The sequence below is a fragment of the Naegleria gruberi genome (assembly GCF_000004985.1).
Source record: "Naegleria gruberi genomic scaffold NAEGRscaffold_39, whole genome shotgun sequence".
NCBI lineage: Eukaryota > Heterolobosea > Eutetramitea > Acrasida > Naegleriidae > Naegleria > Naegleria gruberi.
The window spans coordinates 83,679-101,380 of NW_003163288.1; the positions used below are offsets into that span (position 1 = coordinate 83,679).

The following is a 17,702-nucleotide window of genomic DNA, read 5'->3' on the forward strand; positions in this document are numbered from 1 at the left end:
AAACCACACAACCACATCCACTCATTCACACGCTTTCCATCTCCACAAAAACCAAAATAGCAAGAGCTCAAATCTCCAAATTTACACATCAATTCCTTATTTTCCTTAGCAATTTGATTTTAAAAAATATTCTTCGAAAAAAATTAGCAATAAGGTGAGTAGAGACCCAATACGAGATTTTTACGCTTAATATTTTGTTTGCTTAAATATTTGTCATCATCATCACAATGATCATTATAAATATATTTGATGGATGAAATATATATCGGATTAATGTGTTGGTTAGGATGGACACTCAACAACAACAAATCACTGAAATGATCAATGATCTAAATGATAAAAAGGCAGAAATTTCTGCCAAGGTTGAAAAGGTGCAAGAAAACATTCAAAAGGTTAACAATTTTATTGAGGATAATCAAGAAAATATTCAAAAGGGAATTGAAACAGCCAATAAGGTTGTTGATACTGTTAATACAGTTCTTGAAAAGAAGGAAGAAATTGAAAAGAAGTTAAATGATATGCAAGAAGATCTCAAGATTAAGGCAACCAATACTTTGAATGCAATCGGATTGAATATTGCTGGAAAGGTTGCAGAAAAGTACAAGTTGAAATCACTCCCAGAAATGATGAACAGCATTCAAAATATCATTCCACCTGCTGTCTTGTATGGTTCAGTGATGAGAAAGCCAATGTTGACTCAATTCGGAACAATGATTCCAGGTTTTTCAGTTCCTTTCGAAACTATTGAGCTCATCGCTAGTTATGCATTCCTTGGTTTGCTTCCATTTGCCTTGTTCGTCAGCTTTATGGCAACCCAACAAAAAGCTAAAGTTGATGATGAATTGGCAAAGAGCAATGGCTCAATCAGAAGACACAAAAAGATTGCCATGTTGATGAGTATTTTGAGAGCTTCTTTGTGTGGATTGGCTTATACTTGTTATGAATTGTTTGTTGGTCAAGTTCCTACTGAAATGGTGTTTGTCAAGTCTTATTTGCCTTACATGGCTTTTGCTACATTCACTTCAATTACTGGATACGAATGGTTAGATGCAAAGATTGATGATCTTGCTTACAAGTATTTGCCATCCCTCGTCAAGAAGGAAGAATAAACTAATTAATATTCATTTTTTGTTATTCTTAATAATCCTATAAATAAATATTTGAAATAATTTAATAAATTAATCTAGAGTATTATCCTAATTTTGTAAACGTAAATGGTCAATAATTCTGACCAATCTCAGTCTCACTCCAACCTTAGCAATTCCCATTTCCAGCAGAATTTGATTATGTAAACCCAAAAATGCTAAACCATCAATATCGTGATGTTTGAATAATTCACCAACATTATGAGAAGGGAATGAAGAATCCAAAGTATCAATCCATTGAGCAACCCTAAAGGTATCCCAACTTTCAAAATCTCCTCTTCTGATATACAATTGCTCCTTAAGTTTATCCTTTTCAATTGGAACAAATCGAGCATATGGTGGTAAATTGGCATCATTAGAAGAATCAGGTGAGGAGGAAGTTGTCATTACTCTGTTTGGTTGTTGCATATATTGATTGTTGTTCATTATTGGAGTAGTGACATTATTGGTCTTGATATTTGGAAATCCATTATTATTCTGAATTGGTGATGGTTGAGAATTCATTCCATTGAAATAAGGTGATGAGGAAAAATAATTAGAGGATGAAGCGGAGGAGACTGCACGTTCTCTTTGAGGTGTCACAGTATTAGAGATAGATGGATTCATACCACCATTATTATTGTACATTTGGATATCACTACGATTTACATTAGGATATGGCTCAGATCTGTACTTTTGATAACTTGCTGATCTCTCTCGTGTTTGTAATGAGGCAGGTGAATTTTCTGGATTGGAAGTAGTACCTTGTTGATTGAAAGATGGTGTTACTGGTTGTTGTTGCTGTTGTTGTTGGAAAGTATAGTTTGTTGTAGGAGTTTGAGGAGTGGAATATTGCTCGCTTTGAGTATTATTCGTTGGGGAGGAAGGTTGTGGAGAGCCTGGTGCGTCATCTTTCTTTTTTCTTCCTTTTTGCTTTGGTTCATAATATTGACAATCAATTCCTCTCTTTCCACACTCGGAACATTTTGGTAATAATCTGTCACACTATATATTAATTAATAAGGGAATGAAATTGAAAACAAACCTTCTTGTGTCTCTTTCTACATGGAATACAAGCGATTGGATGATATTCACCAGAGTTGTTATCATTAATTGGTGAACTACTCTTCTTATGAGTTTGATATTCATGGAAGATGGTATGTGCAACTGTTTGTTGCTGTGAGGTTGTGGAAGATGTACTTTGGACAGCTGATTGAGCAGTGTTGTTAACAACACTTGATGGCATGCCATTATTCATGACAGTATTTTGAGATGTTGGTGGTATTTGTTGATACAATTGTTGTTGCTGATGGACATTACCTTGTTGTTGAACATTCTCCATGTTATTATATTGAGGTGGAGGATTTTGCATAACCTGTTGTTGTGGATTGTTATTTGTTTGTTGTGGATTTGGGGCATAACCTTCAATGGTATTATTGTTACCAGGCATGCCATACGAAGGGCCACTAGTCGAATTCAAAGAAGGTAAAGCATTATTCATTGGTTGTTGACTTGGATATTGATGGTGAGCATAGGAACCATAGTATGGTGGTGGTTGTTGATGGTGATGAATTGGAGGATAATATCCACCATGTTGACCATCTTGGTGAGGAGGTGGAATTCCATTACTAGATTGTTGATAATTTGGTGGAATTACATTAGGAGTTGGCATTGAATGATTCATCATATTATTAGATGATGAAGTAGTGGTACTACTACTTGGTGTATTGTTATTATTATTGGTAGAGGACATTTGAACTTCTTCCTTATTCATCATCATTGGTGGGATGACACCACTTGTCGGTTGTTGCTGTTGCTGTCCATTATTATTATTATTATTCAAATATTGATGATGATGGTTCGGATGATGATTCGATGTTGTCGTTGTAGGAGGCGATAAATGCTCTTCTTTCACGTTCGCTAACATCGCTTCTCAGTGATTTGTGTGGATAAAAATTTCTCAAAGCCTTTTTTTCTTTTAAGTTTTGGTTGCTCCTTTGCGGGTTATTCGCTGCAATTTTTTAGAGTGTTGACGATGAGCAGATTGACCTTTTTAGAGTATGGTGGAGAGGTTTTTGTGCGGTGAATATTAGAGTTCTGGAAAGTTGTAATTTTTTCAACACTCCTAGCTGGGCTGCCGCAGATTTCAACACAAGTTTTGGTGAATGGGTGAAACTGCAAATGAATGGAAAAGGTGATGGGTGGTTTGCAGAATAAGGTCTTTTTTTTTCAACTTGTCCTCTCTCCCGTGAATCAATGTAAGAGGGGAAAATGGAGGAAGTTTGGTTGTTTTTCAATTCGGATAGTTGCGCACAATAAACTTCATGTTTCTAATTGTGATGAATGGCAAGAGTTCGGGTGTTAATTGACCAATGCTGTTGTAATACTAAGCTCGATTGAGCGTTAAACTCCGTCTCAATAAAAGAAGTGTTTTGTTTCCATCATTTGATTTTTTATCTGAATCCAAGGACAATTTTTTACTGATGCAATAATGGGGAGAGATAAAAAACTTGTCCGCAGTAGTAGTTGCTTTTCCTCCAAGTCCTCAGGTTGCAGGAGAAAGTACATTGAGGATAAGATAAGGTCAGATAATATTCAACTATGAAAAACATTGAGTTTTACCCAAGCATTTTCTCTTTTGCACTGTAGAAATATTGTGTTACAAGCGGAAGAAGTGTTCGCACATGTTTGCCATCAAGAACAAACAAGGAAGTCCCATCAAGTTCCTATTGATATTATTCCGTTTATACGAACTTAAAAAAGTGGCAGATATTCAATTTTTATTTATGTTTTATAAATGATAGTGTGAATCGGGTGTGGTATAGTGGTAGCATTCCAGACTGTCACTCTGGCGACCCGGGTTCAATTCCAGGCACTCGAGATCAATTTTTAACACTATCCCTAACCTTTGAGTTTTACCTTCTTCATCGTAGGAGGAATGGTATGTAGCCAAGAATTATCAATTTTCAAAGTTTCATCTCTTAAAACCACCGAGAAAATAATCAAAGATTTGACATTCATTTCCATTAAAATATTCCAAGTTCCATTACGCACAACTGGCAAAATCAAGACCCAGTTAATCCTTGATGGTTATTGTTCCATTCAGATACATTTTCTTCAACATTTAACTCCAGATAATCAATTTTTCAAACACCTAGATGTTGGTATTTTAATTTCTGCCCAATTTGAACGTGCACACTACCAACTTTATTCGCAAAGAACCATAGCTATGATCGATGGTATTATACTTTAAAACCAAAGCATCCTTCCAAACTATTCGAAACATGTTTCTTATCAACATGAAATTACAGGAAGGTTGTAACTCGTTCAGTATTGAGGATTCTTGTTAGGTATGCAGTTCATTTCATGTCTTTCGAATAATGGGCAATCATTCTCCAATAGAAAAAATGTCACCATGTCGTTGATGACTTTAAAAATTAATTTTGGAAACTGCTAGTAAATTATGGACGATGAAGGGAACTGGCTTGCCGAAATAACTGCACTTTATCATAACATTAAAAAAAAGCTCAGAATACGAAAGTACTTTCACGTTTCTAATACTTTTTATACGAAAGAACTTGCCGTTAAAATCATCATCAAGGTGATAACAAATTTCTTTGAACATTACACGAAACCAGACTTTTTAAAAAATCTAAGGTTGTCATCTTTTGTTGAGGATTCTTTTAGCCTTTCACATAATATTATTCGAAATCAACTCTCTGCCGAAAAGCCGTTCAGAATTAGAGAAAAATGTCGTCGTTCAATAACAACACTACCACACCACTTTCTCAACATGTAGTGGACGAAACTCAACTAAACACTGCTTCAATGATGTTAACAGTAACACAAGCATCATCAAATAATCTCGCAAAACTCGACACCAATGATAATTCCCCTTCTCCTGTAAATAATAACAATAGCCATTCGAATAACAATACGAATCATCAATTATTAGACGAAAGACAAAGTAATCATCACCATGCTAGACACGGTTCAAATATTTCTGGATTTTCCAATCAATCTAATCAACACCACAATCATTCCCAACAAAATTCTCAGAATGTTAATCCTAAACACTCTCCAGCACTTTCGCATAATGCTATTCACATAGACGAAACTTCAACTTTTACTAATTCACCACTGGCAGACCTTCTTTCACAAATGGATATTTATAATTGGGAAGATTTCGTGAAGAATATGACACATTACCATCACGGTTCAAGAACTAATAGTTTTCTGACAAATGCCAGTTCGGCAACCCCAAGAGATTTGACACCTAATCAAATGAATGGACATTTGGCACCTCCAGGAAGTACTGAAAATCAAAATTCAAATACTCCAAGACCTGAAATTCATCTACCAACTGCCACGACAGGTTCAATGTCAGATGCTCCTAAAATGACAATTTCCAAACTGTCAAGATATTATTCTATTGTCTTGGTTGTCAGAAGATATGTCAGACATGGTGGATGTGGTTTCTGTAACAGACGTATTGTTGAACTAGTCAATTGGTTCAAGAGTTTATTACAAATTGGAATTATTCCAGTTGTTTTGCATTCAGAAAGTGAAGAGGAAGGAAACGATTTCTTCCATCATTTTAAAAATCCAAATATTGCTCACATTCCAAGAGTTTCAGATCCAAAATATGAAATTTCGTCTACTTTATTGAAAATGTCTGGATCAACTCCGTTGGTTTTCAAGGATTTGACATTTATGGAAGGAATGAAAGTTTTTCCACATTACAAATCAGCTCTCAAGGAAGGATATTCTTTCCAAACTGACAAGACGAAGGAATTTGAGGAAACTTCAAAATTATTAGTTCCAAAAATGTTGCTTATTAGAAATAATCAAGTTGTTCATGTGGTAAGTAGTAATTGAAATTCTTATTGAAATTGGATGCATTGAATTATTTGTGAATTTATATTCATAGTGGGATCATGGTTTTGGTGAGGGAGCTCCAGATATTCTCAGTACTGTTGTTTTGAAATTGCCATGGCTTGTCATGACGACAAATGACATGATGTCTGGAAGAACTGGAGGAGATTTGACTGATCTTCACACAAGAGGTTCGATATCTTCCAACATTACTGATATGGAAATGAGAAATAATTACCTAGGAATTCCAACTAATGTAACTCGTAAGATTTCAAGTGGAGGTAATTCTCCAGGAAGAAAGATTTCGAATACTTCAAGTAATGGAGGACTTCATGTTCCTCATGGAAGCACCACCTCTCAGAATCATCATTATTTGGGAACAAGTGTGGAAAGTGTATCAAAGAGAGCCATTTCTGGTTCTCCAGCAGCTAATGGAGGACATTCACCAAAAGTTCAACAAGGAGGACATTCAATTCAATATTATTTGGATCAACTCTCTCACAATCAACCTAAGAATCCAGTGGTGGATTCTACTGATCAGGAACAAGATGCATTCGATGTCATTTCACCAACTGAGAATGCTCCAGGAGGAGATACCAAGCTCCTTCTCTCTCCATCAAAGAAGGTTCAATCAGCTGAGGAATTGCAAATTGAGGATATCAAGCCAGAATTAGTGGATATTCCAGATTTACCAATTGGTAGACATACACCTAGGTCTGTGGACTCATCATCTGATGCTAATAACATGTTTGATTTATCAAAATTGAAATTCAAACTCACATACTTTAGAAAAATGGAGGGAACCCTCGATTTTGAAAAAGTTGACCAAGAACAATTGAGAGAAGAAGAAAAGACCAAAACACAACAAGCTAGGGAACTTCTCAAAAAGAAACAAAAGAGGAGTTTTTCATGTTTTGCAAAACAGGCAGAACCAATTGAGGATTATTCAAGTGATGTGGCAGCAATTAAAGTGAATCTCCAATCCATTCTAGTTGACGAAGAAAAGAGAAAGTACTTCAAAATATTTGCCATGAAGGAATTCAATGCTGAAGTAAGTATTTGTTACAACAATTTGGAATTTCTAACACTATTAGAATATCTTCTTTTGGGAGGATGTCAATTTGATTTACAAGAAACTCTTCTTGGATCTTCATAACGTCTCAACTTCCAATGAGGAACTCAGAGAAAAAATTCAGTCAACTGCCAAATATCTCACTGGAAAATATTTCTTGGACGAACTGAGTCTTTTCATTTTGAATACTTCCAATAATCTCAAACATAATGTTATCAATTCCACAAAATCTAACGATTTCTTCTCAACCGACGATTGTAAATTCCTCTACGATGATGTTCTCTTGGAAGTTATGACAACTGTCTTACCTGACATGTATTATAGATTTATTGCTTCACCTCAATATCAAATCATGTTGAAAGATTTGAGAAGAAGTAGATAAATTGATTAGATCATTATCAAATAAACACTTTATTTTAAAAATTGGATCTTTGATATCTACAGATTAGTTTGTGTTTGTTCATTCGAATCTCCAGTGAGTAAATAAAGAAGCGCCAAAAGAATACTAATATTATCATTGGGCACGTTTTCGTTATTGGGAGGACTTTCTACTACATTCGAATGACCATTATCACTAGCATGTGTCGAAGCATCTCCGTTTGATTTAGTTTCTGAAAGAGGCGACGAATGAGTTTCAAATTGCATGGACGAATTAGTTGCATGTTCATTCGAATTTTCAATTATTTCAGATGTTACAATATTACTCTGAGAACATTCAATGAGTTTGAATTTCTTCAACTGATTAGTTCCATTGCTATTGTCGTACTCAAAGTAATTATCGAGGAATGGTTTGGTACTTAATGATTTTCTCAGTTTTGATATTTTAAAACTACTTTCGTCCTGTTTCTTCCTAATTTTCTTTTTTACATTCCATGTTTCATCGACAAATGTCATTTCCTTCTTTCCATTCACCTTCCTATAATCCACACCCACATGTACTACTTTACAGTTAGCAGTAGCATGTGATGTTCCAACATTACCACTTGACTCACATTCATGCATGTGAGCATTATCATGTTGAGCATGTGTGTCATCTGCATGTTTCTCTTTCTCATCTACATGTTGCATGCCATCCATTATTACTTGCATGCCACTAACAACAACCACATTCACATGTTCAACCTGTTGTTGTTGTTGACCATCATCAACAATGACATGCATTCTTTCCAATTAGAAGCAACTTTTCAAAGATGTCAAGTAAAGTGATCAGTACAATACTATATTGAATATTGATTATGGAATATAGATAGTCTAGATGTATCTCTTTTTTTTCTCTGTTTTGCTGTACAACACACTCTACACAACTCTATTCTGACACATTGTGCGGACTATTTGAGTACAGTGCTATTGGATATTTGATATTAACTGATCGAAACTACTGCTCTCACTTACTTGAACGAAATATTTTAATATTTCAAGAGAAAAGATTATTTGGCTTTAATTGATTTGTTTTTTTTAAAGTTGTTTTATTGAGCACTCAACATGCCTCCACCTCAGCGAGTTCTATTCTCAACAAATACTCAATCACATTGAGTTGGTATAGTAATTAGAGTTGCAGTTGCGAAAATATTGAAATGCTTTATTGTTACCTTATTCATTCAAAATTTCTGGATTTGGGGTTAGGGACCTTAAAAGGATTTCCCTAAAAACAATGAACTTCTCAATGGTTAATTCTTATGGTAATGTAATTGCACTAAATAGCATGAAAAGGGAATACTCGATTTGACTTGGAGAAATTCTATTCTAAACTGGCAAGTCTTTCGAATAGAGCTCTATAATCCGTTCTATTTGATAGGCCACTTGTTTGTGTCTCCAATACACTCAAATTTTCGAAATGGTTTTGTTTAACTGCACACCACTGAAACAAAATTTGGAAAAAGTTCAAAACAACATTATAAACAAGATTAAACACGTTTGAGAAATTATCTTTGTTATTGGTTTCTAATATTTAGTAGTCCGCAAGTGGTATGGTTTCGACACTTTTTTTTGGTTATTCTATTGTTTCCAGAGTGTAAGTCTTATGGCTGGAGAATTACAGTAATCTAAGCTATTGGAGCAAAACTTGGACGAAAATGAATTCTCTTAATTTATCAGTTTCGAATAATTAAGGATTACTCAAAGATTCATTGTTATCTGATAGAGTTAATAATTTCAATTAACACAATCTGTTTCCAATAAGACAATAACGAATCGCTTCATGGAAATTCTTCATATTGACAACATAAATTGATTTGCTGAAGAACGAATCTCTACGAATCTCATTCAACATGGACTGTATCTCACTTCATTAGAGGCCATTCAACATGCCAAACATCAAAAATTTCACATTTTAAAGTTAACATCACACTGTTAATTCAACCTCACTACTTTATCAACTATTGCAATATCTTATCCATGATAATGAATTCTCTCAATAAAAAAAACTTCTTTCGAGTTCATCATGCACTGAAGCTGTCACCTGTTTAGTCAGTCATTAATCGTGTCACTGCAAAAATTGTGAAGACCAAAATACAAAATTAAACTAACTCAAAGTGTGCTCGCTACTACATCAAAAAAATGTCACACAAGTCACTTATCATTTTATTACTTGTCTCCATTGTGTTATCAGTTCTATTCATCACCAACGTCCAAGCAGCTGGTAAATCATCTGGTTCTCGTTCTTCAGGTGGTTCCAGATCATCATCTTCAAGATCATCTTCCAGATCTTCAGGAGCTTCTCGTTCTCGTAGTTCTGCTTCTTCTTCAAGAGGTGGTAGATCATCATCTTCAGGAGGAGCTGCCAAGAGAGGTGGTTCTACAGCTTCAAAGAGAGGCGCTTCAGGTGCTGCTAGAGGTGCTAGAGGAGGTGCTGCTGGCAAGAGAGGAGGTAAAGCAGGTGCTTCTGCAGGTAGAAAATCAGCAGGTGCTGCAGGTGGTAAAAAAGGAAAGAAGGGTGGAAAGGCAGCAGGTGCTGCTGGAGCTGCTGCTGGAGGTAAAAAAGGAAAGAAGGGTTTGAAAGGTGGTTTGGGAAAGAAATTGTTGGATAAGGCTAAGGGAGCTGCTCAAGATGCTTTGAATGGAGGTGCTGGTGGTGAAGGTGGTGGTGATCAACAAGGAGGTGGAGATGCTTCACAAGGTCAACCAGAACAAGCTCAACAACAAGAACAAGGTCAACAAGCTGGAGGTGAACAACCACAACAAGGAGGTGAACAAGCTGTTCAACAACCAACTCAAGAAGGTTCTGCTGCTCCACAACAAGAGCAACAACAATCTGCTGGAGGTCAACCACAAGAACAATCTCAAGTTCCACAAGCTCAACAACAACAACAATCTGGTCCAACTGGTGGTCAACCACAAGAACAACAACAACAACAATCTGCTGTTGGTGGAGGAGAAACTACTCAACAACAACAACAACAATCTGGTCCAACTGGTGGTCAACCACAACAAGAACAACAACAACAAGGAGGTGTTCAACAAAATGGAGGTTATCAACAAGGAGGTGCTCAACAAAATGGCGGAAATTCATATGTTCGTGGTGGAGGAAATAGACCAAATGGAAATTATATTAGATCTTATTCAAGAGGAGGTAGAAGTGGTGTCTACATGAAGGTCAATATTAACATTAATGGTGCTCCAGCTCAATAAATTTAGTGTAAAGGGTTCGAACAAAGAAGTTTGTGATGTTTTTTTGTGTTTTGAAATAGTGGAATGCATGGTTATTGGTTGGGATGTTTGTGTTGTGAAATTTTGACAAATTTGTCTTGTCCTTCCATGTGAACTTTGCCCTTTCAATAGTTGATTTAAATAGTTAAACCATTAACAATATTACAATAATCGAAAAAATTATTAAAAATTTGCATAATTCACTCCACGTCATTGCAAAACATTTCTGATTCCTTCCTCTCCAATCTACTCAGTATTTCTTTCAATATTTAATAAATAATATATTAAAACAAAAGCTGTAAATCATCATCACAATAATTAATTAAAAAAAAATGAATACAACAACGGAAGACATCTTTTCCGAAGCTACAAATTCCATTCCGATTAATAATAATAATACTGATGAAGATGAAACCATGATGCAAGCTGCGATCGGAACGTTTTCTGATTTATCACATCAAACCGAATTGATGATTTCAATCTTTGAATATTTACCTTTAAATAATATTGCCTTGTCTTGTGCTTTGACTTGTAAGGCTTGGAATTCAATGATTCGTGAAACTCAAACTCTGTGGAGAAGTGTTTGTTTAAATGAGTTGGGATGGCCTGTTAGTCTATCAACGGATGATGTTTTATTTCAAGAGGAATTGAAGGCAAAGATTGAGAAGGGAGAAATGGATGCATTGTCGTCACCTCTTCCTTCCAATTCAAAGGATGATTTAACTAAATCGAATGGAAAACGTGCCATTTCAATTTGTGGAAAGAGTTTCATGTGGAAGGATTTGTGTTTCATGTTGAATCAACCTGCTACTTTGTACATGTTTAGTAATACTTTGGCTTCAAAGAGGGATTGCACTGAATTGTATAATGAAATTATGAATGAGAGTTATACGATTTTGGACGATACATTCCCAGATGATAAGTTTATTGTCTTGAAGAATGCCAAACTGATTGATTGTATTTGTACAGAATTGTTAATTTTACAAAAGCAAAAAGTGTTAACTCAGATTATGAGCGACAAATTGTACGATATTTTCATTCCAGTTCTTGAGAAGATGAGAAAGGAACCATTGTCTACAGATTCAATTCAATTATTGAGATATAGACAAATTGTTTTGGGAAAGAACAAGTTTAGTTTCTTATTCACAAAAAAGAATTTTGAAGATATGCAACAAGTCGTTCAAGAAAATATCAAAGGAAAATACTCATTATTTGGAGTTTATTTATTGAATGATGATGGTCATAATTTCCAAGAAGTTACCGATCAAGTGAAACGAGCTTTTAATAATGATATTGACTTTGATTATTGTGATTCATTGGTATATAAGGCCCATTTTAATGATGAAACTTTGCTATTTGAGACTCGTGACTTTGATGTTGCTATGGAGGCAGTTAAAACCCTCTCTGCCATTGATTTACATTGCATTCTTACACTTCCAGAATATGATGCCTTGCAAACCATTAGAAGAAGATTTGCAATTAACAGTGAAATGTTGGAATTTTATAATGAATTTGCTCCTGAGAATGCCAAATCAAACTTTGATAAGATATTGAAAAATTCAAGTAAGGATGAAAAGTTTGTTGTGGTTCTCTATCGTTCCATGCATAGTCCTGGTGGTATGGCAAATATTTTACGTTCCGTTTTTCCTAGTTTGAGTGAACAAGATTGCTTGGGAATTTACTTTACTGTTGCTACATTTGGATATTGTTTTATTGCAAGTGGAACATTTGATCAGTGTAAAGCCATTGCTGAAAAGCTCACCAAACTTTTCCTTAATGTCATGTTAAAAACTGAAAAGCAAGCCATATTGGATGAAACTGAAGAACAGGAAGAAGAGGAAGATGAATACATCGATGAGGAATAAACAGGAAGAAAGCTTATTGATAAACTGTTGATTCTCTTTAAAATTTAATATTGAATAATGAGGAAGTAATATCGTGTAAATTACAATGTCTTGGCAAATGCATTTTATTATTAACAAATGATACAATCACTTTCCTTCTTGGTTTTTTTAGACGACTGAGAAACTTGTGGTGAAGCTAATTCTCGTTCCTGTCTCTGCTTATTGAGCTCTCTCAATTGTGATGCTTGATTCGCGTAGGCGTTCGCTCCATGCTTTTTCGTTGTATTAGAACCAGGTTTCTTTTCTCTAATTGTTGGCACATTTGCATATGGAATGCTTGGATCCTGTTCGAGAGGAGTTTGAACTACCCTAGGAGATGTTTGAGGATTATTAGCTTGTTGCTGAGGTTGTTGAAATTGTGGATTAAATTGTTGCTGTTGTTGAGGGTGAGGATGTGCCTGAGGTTGTCTTGTTTGTTGCTGTTGTTCATGCATCATTTCTTGCTGATAGGCCATCTCCTCTTCTCTTTGAAGTTGAAGAGCTAGTTGTAAATCTTCATCGTGTTGCTTACTATCCACAACTGGTGCTTTTTCCTGTTGATAATATTCATAGTTTTGAGAGTGAGTTTCCAGCATTCGGAATGGTGTAAAATCTCCCAAATAATATTGTTGATCTTCTCCATGAATTGTCAAATTTTCCCAGACAATGTTCGTTTCATTTAGGAGAGTCTCATTTGTACAGAGTGTGAGGATTGCTTCCTGTATTTTACAAATTACTGAAAAGTGATTATTTCTGAAAAAGATGGCAATCTTTCTATCAGCCAAACTATTGTGAAGGGATGCCAAACCATATTGTGTCAATTGTGATGGTGAGTTGGTAAGGAAAGTTTGAATGAGTGATCCTTGTGAAATAATATCATTCTTTTGATCGACTGGTAATCTGGTGACCATTTCTTCTGGAGTTTTCAATTCTGTCAAATCAACGTGAGCAGATAGAATTTGCTCAATAACTTTTCCACTCTTTTTCATTTGCTCTTCTGCATTGATAAGTTCATTCATTAAAACAATCTTTTCGACTGCTTGATCGTAGGAGAGACTTTTGAGCGCTTTAAATGTTTCAAGCTCAGATTCCGAATCTACAAGCCATCCGTGCATTAATTTGATATTGAAAAAGTTGAACACAGACAAGTCACAAGTTGTAAATCCATGAACTCCTTCAGTAAATTGTACATTGACATCGAGACCATGTTTGAGTTTTGGAACTGAGTCTAGAGCTGCTTGTAACATCTTTCCCTTCTCTCCATCAGTATCTGATTTACTATATTTAAGATTGTATGTATCCAACATGGATTGGGCAAGAATCTGCACAAGACTTTCATTTGTAATAAATCCATTCACAATGAAATTGTCAATAGCACTCACATCACCTCCTCTCAATGAAATTATATTAAATACAGCAATCAGAGGACAAGGACCATTTAAATTCTGCAGAACGATCGGAGTTCTTCTCTCTCCAATCAAGACTCGTTTTACTCTGTACTTTTCTATAGTTCCTTCCTCATCAACATCCTTTGCTGCTAATTGAATTGTATCTCCTTCTTCCATATTTACAAATGTTGCTTCTTCCGATTGTTGTTGTTGTTCTTCTTGATTATTTGTATGATCGTCCATTTTCTTCTTGACGAACTATTGTATTTACAAGTGTATTAAATTATTACTATTATAATTCTATTATATTTTGATGATGATTGTTATATTATTTATAACTTGAATTCCTTTTTTTCAATAAATTAATAAAAATCAATGTAAACTGTTGTTGGTGTTCTTTTAATTTTTTCTAAAGAGACAAAAAATCGTAGAGATTAAAAAACGAGTTAATGCATCTATTTTTAGACCATTCTTAATAAAAGTGCGCCAAAAGTTTCCAATTCGAACTCCTCAAAGATTCTAAGGAATAGTTAAACTTGGCTTCTACTAATTCGAAACCAAAACACGTCATAATCTTTCATCCATCACTCAATTCCCAAACGAATTCTTAAGAAGAAACTCAAATGTTAGATTTAAACTATTAAACGTTTTGATGAACGATAAAACCTAATGTTCAATATCTTTAGACATGCTTGATTTGAAACAATTATTTCATTCAAAAAATGTCTCAACTCTCCAAATCAATGGAAGCCTCTGAATATCAGAATTGATAAGGCTTTTATGCGGACTGAAAAATTATATTTTGTATGATCCGATCATATATGAACATTATTTGGAATTTAAGCGACGATTATGAGTGTTATTCTCAGTGAGTGGTGATAACTCAGGAGCACCTTCTGTTGATCCAAACTTTGAGAATGCAACAATTTATGGAAGCCATGGATGAGTAAGAATTATCATGTTTTCGCTGGACTACACTGAACATACACTCTTCACCAAAATGTTCACATACAACTTAAATAAATCTTTTGTCTCGATTCTATATTATTTGTCTCACCGACAAATTTTCTTGTACATTTTCAAAAAGGCTTGAGAATTCCCAACTCTTAAAAGCCTTTTAAATAGCCTTTCATCAACCATTCAACACTAGCTATTCAAAAAAAATGTCACAACATCAAGACAAAGAAACTATGCAACAATGTGCTCCATCACATGGTGACAATGGTTCGGAAGAGTTTATTTCGGTTGATGAAGTCAATAAAGCTTCAGAATCAAGTGCTTCCGATTCAATGATCATGGATGACAAACAAGTGAATTCTGACGAAAATGCTGCAATTTATGAGAAGAAAATTCCAAAAGCTTTAATCGAGTTGAAGAAAATATTTTCTGATGATTTTGATTTTGAAGTGTTGAAGAATACGTATGGATTGAGTAAGAATGAGGCTCTGGTTGAGGGGATTGAAAAGGTAATTGTACAGGAAGGGGAAGGATTGGAAGCAAAACCAGGTTCTATCATTAGATGTAAGTGAAAGAATTGAGTTTTTATTTGAATAATATAATTGAACATTCGAATAATAATAGTTTTGGAAGCCTGTGTAGTATTTTTTAAAAGAAATGAATTTAGTGATTGGGAATTTCTTATTAGTTCTAATACATTGCTTCAGGAAAATAGATTGAAATTGAATAAGGTTCCACCAGTATTTTTCAAATGTATTCACACTCTCAAGTTGGGTGAGCGAGCCTTTTTTAAAATTCATAAGGATTTGTATCCAGAGTTGAAGGTTACTCGTTTGGATCCAGTTCAGGATGATGTGGAAACTACAAAATTAATTGACCTTCTTAAATGCCACGATTATTATGGAGTTCAATATATCAGCATTACACATTTGGAATTGAAGGAGGCACCTTCACCAAAGGCATCCTTTGAAGAACATCTCGAGCAAATCAGTAAGAAGAGACTTGAAGGAAATGTGCTCTTTAAGGAATGCTCATTTGCTAAAGCATTGAAAACATACAATACTGGAATTATTTTCGTTAATGAGGCCAAGTTAGATGATGGTAAAATTGATGAACAAAAGGCAATACTGAAAGAAGAACGTATCAAGCTCTTAACCAATATTGTCAGATGCCAAAACTCACTTAACAATGAAAAGAATCACAAGCTATGCCTTGATACTTGTGACAAGATTCTCTTCTACGAGCCAGAAAACCACAATGCATTCTATTTTAAAGCCAAAACTTACAATACACTCGACGATTATTCAAGAGGTCTTGAATGTATGGAAAAGGCAAAACACTATTTTTCCACTTACCAACAAAAGAATAGCAGTGATCCAATTCAACAAAAGAAGGACGCTGAACTGAAAAGCAGAATGGAAATTATTGAAAGGCAATTACTCAAAAAGAAGAAACTCCAAGAAGTACAGGACAATAAGCTTATGAAATCCAAAATGACTAACATGTTCTCTGAGGAACTCTATGCTGATACAGAACCATATGATGAGGAAGAGTATTGGAGAAAACAGCAAGAGGAAGATGAAAGACTGGGCCGTAAGCCATGGTTCATGTCAGATGGCACCATTCACTATCAACAATTGTAATATTCCAATGTATTTGTAAAAAGGTTGATTAATTTATTCTAAATGAATTGAAATGAATCGTTTCATTATATTGCGTTTGAGGTATTGACTTAATATTGTTTGGCTTGATAATGACTTTCTCGTTAAAATTGTCACTTTCTAATGTATTTACTAATAATTCTAAATCTTGAGGTCTGTACAAAAAACAATTATTTGATTCTTCTGCTGCAGTTTCAGCAAAGATTGAGTTGACGGTATTTACATTGGGAAATTCTTCAAGTAATTCATTTTCTGAAACCTTGAGGTAGGTATTATTTGGGCTGATCAAGGAGAGTGGTTCCAAAAACTGACCAAAACAATCTGATAACTGATTTGATGAATCAATTATCGAAATGGTTTGTTTGATTGTATGCTGATTATATATTAACAAATCAGCTTCCGAATTAGATAAGGAAGACTCTGAATGATTTGATGATGAATATAGACTATTATCACAATGAAGAGAGTATTCATGATCATCATCTTCCTCATGCCTTGTTGCTTCCTTCTCCAAAGAGATAAAGTAGGAATCAGCAGCAGCAACAGCATTAAACGATAAGGTTGTTGAGAAATTCATTATGTGTGTTATTGTTGAAGGTTGTGTGTTGATTCTTTTTTTGGTGAGAAAGATGCAACATTGACAATGTTTCTATGAAAAAAACAAAACATAACGAACAAATATATTCAGTCCGGATTCAAATAAGTACATGAGAGGAATAAGGCCATCATTTAACAATGAACCTGACTGTCGGAAGAATCGCTTTTCATCTATATTAAGAGTACTTTCTGTTTTGCATAAGCATCCTTAATAAGAACATTGCCGTGCTTGTTTTTATACCCAAATATTTGGACAGATTTGTTAAATGAATCGACCATGGTTCTCGCAATAATTGAATCTAAAAAGTTGGTTATTGCAAGTGTATTGTTTCAAAACACACAACAAGTTCCAACCTTCTTCGAAAGAGGGCCCTGTAATAATTTCCAGTTCTTAAATAAGGGTGATCTTATTAATATTTATCAGTGTGATTTCAATCGGTCGATAAATATTTGTACGGTTTATTGAGAGTATTGTTGAATATTCACGTATTGATGAAATG

The 17,702-nt window shown here is 34.7% G+C and overlaps 8 protein-coding genes and 1 non-coding gene across 9 annotated transcripts; 6 read left to right on the top strand and 3 right to left on the bottom strand.

Moving 5' to 3' along the window:
• Positions 1–287: 287 nt before the first annotated feature.
• Positions 288–1,109, top strand: NAEGRDRAFT_50828 (uncharacterized protein; the record flags this gene model as incomplete). The annotated part of the gene is made up of 1 exon (XM_002674474.1): positions 288–1,109. The coding sequence occupies one exon, from the start codon at positions 288–290 to the stop codon at positions 1,107–1,109; it is 822 nt and encodes a 273-aa protein (XP_002674520.1).
• Positions 1,110–1,196: 87 nt separating this feature from the next.
• On the bottom strand, positions 1,197–3,051 carry NAEGRDRAFT_70226 (uncharacterized protein; the record flags this gene model as incomplete). The annotated part of the gene is made up of 2 exons (XM_002674572.1): positions 1,197–2,129; positions 2,170–3,051. 2 exons carry the CDS (start codon positions 3,049–3,051, stop codon positions 1,197–1,199), a joined length of 1,815 nt encoding a protein of 604 aa, XP_002674618.1.
• Positions 3,052–3,934: 883 nt separating this feature from the next.
• Positions 3,935–4,005, top strand: NAEGRDRAFT_t452. Its single transcript has one exon. It is a non-coding gene; the product is annotated as a tRNA-Asp (tRNA).
• An 866-nt stretch (positions 4,006–4,871) lies between these two features.
• On the top strand, positions 4,872–7,489 carry NAEGRDRAFT_58696 (uncharacterized protein). The gene is made up of 3 exons (XM_002674475.1): positions 4,872–5,987; positions 6,055–7,050; positions 7,094–7,489. The coding sequence occupies exons 1-3, from the start codon at positions 4,875–4,877 to the stop codon at positions 7,451–7,453; spliced, it is 2,469 nt and encodes an 822-aa protein (XP_002674521.1). The 5' UTR covers positions 4,872–4,874; the 3' UTR covers positions 7,454–7,489.
• Positions 7,490–7,509: 20 nt separating this feature from the next.
• On the bottom strand, positions 7,510–8,232 carry NAEGRDRAFT_70228 (uncharacterized protein; the record flags this gene model as incomplete). Its single annotated transcript, XM_002674573.1, has 1 exon — positions 7,510–8,232. One exon carries the CDS (start codon positions 8,230–8,232, stop codon positions 7,510–7,512), a length of 723 nt encoding a protein of 240 aa, XP_002674619.1.
• Positions 8,233–9,627: 1,395 nt separating this feature from the next.
• Positions 9,628–10,720, top strand: NAEGRDRAFT_58697 (uncharacterized protein; the record flags this gene model as incomplete). Its single annotated transcript, XM_002674476.1, has 1 exon — positions 9,628–10,720. The coding sequence occupies one exon, from the start codon at positions 9,628–9,630 to the stop codon at positions 10,696–10,698; it is 1,071 nt and encodes a 356-aa protein (XP_002674522.1). The 3' UTR covers positions 10,699–10,720.
• A 328-nt stretch (positions 10,721–11,048) lies between these two features.
• NAEGRDRAFT_50833 (uncharacterized protein) lies at positions 11,049–12,581 on the top strand (the record flags this gene model as incomplete). The annotated part of the gene is made up of 1 exon (XM_002674477.1): positions 11,049–12,581. One exon carries the CDS (start codon positions 11,049–11,051, stop codon positions 12,579–12,581), a length of 1,533 nt encoding a protein of 510 aa, XP_002674523.1.
• An 87-nt stretch (positions 12,582–12,668) lies between these two features.
• Positions 12,669–14,378, bottom strand: NAEGRDRAFT_80571 (uncharacterized protein). Its single transcript, XM_002674574.1, has one exon. It carries the CDS (start codon positions 14,228–14,230, stop codon positions 12,692–12,694), a length of 1,539 nt encoding a protein of 512 aa, XP_002674620.1. The 5' UTR covers positions 14,231–14,378; the 3' UTR covers positions 12,669–12,691.
• A 772-nt stretch (positions 14,379–15,150) lies between these two features.
• Positions 15,151–16,587, top strand: NAEGRDRAFT_50835 (uncharacterized protein; the record flags this gene model as incomplete). The annotated part of the gene is made up of 2 exons (XM_002674478.1): positions 15,151–15,453; positions 15,652–16,587. 2 exons carry the CDS (start codon positions 15,151–15,153, stop codon positions 16,585–16,587), a joined length of 1,239 nt encoding a protein of 412 aa, XP_002674524.1.
• Between the last annotated feature and the right edge of the window lie 1,115 nt (positions 16,588–17,702).

Excerpts from the sequence above, each read along its gene's own strand:
- NAEGRDRAFT_80571 (XM_002674574.1), bottom strand. The coding sequence starts at position 14,230 with ATGGACGATCATACAAATAATCAAGAAGAACAACAACAACAATCGGAA.
- NAEGRDRAFT_58696 (XM_002674475.1), top strand. The coding sequence starts at position 4,875 with ATGTCGTCGTTCAATAACAACACTACCACACCACTTTCTCAACATGTA. Across the intron at positions 5,988-6,054 it reads ATAATCAAGTTGTTCATGTG|TGGGATCATGGTTTTGGTGA; the intron begins GTAAGTAGTAAT and ends TTATATTCATAG. Across the intron at positions 7,051-7,093 it reads TGAAGGAATTCAATGCTGAA|AATATCTTCTTTTGGGAGGA; the intron begins GTAAGTATTTGT and ends TAACACTATTAG.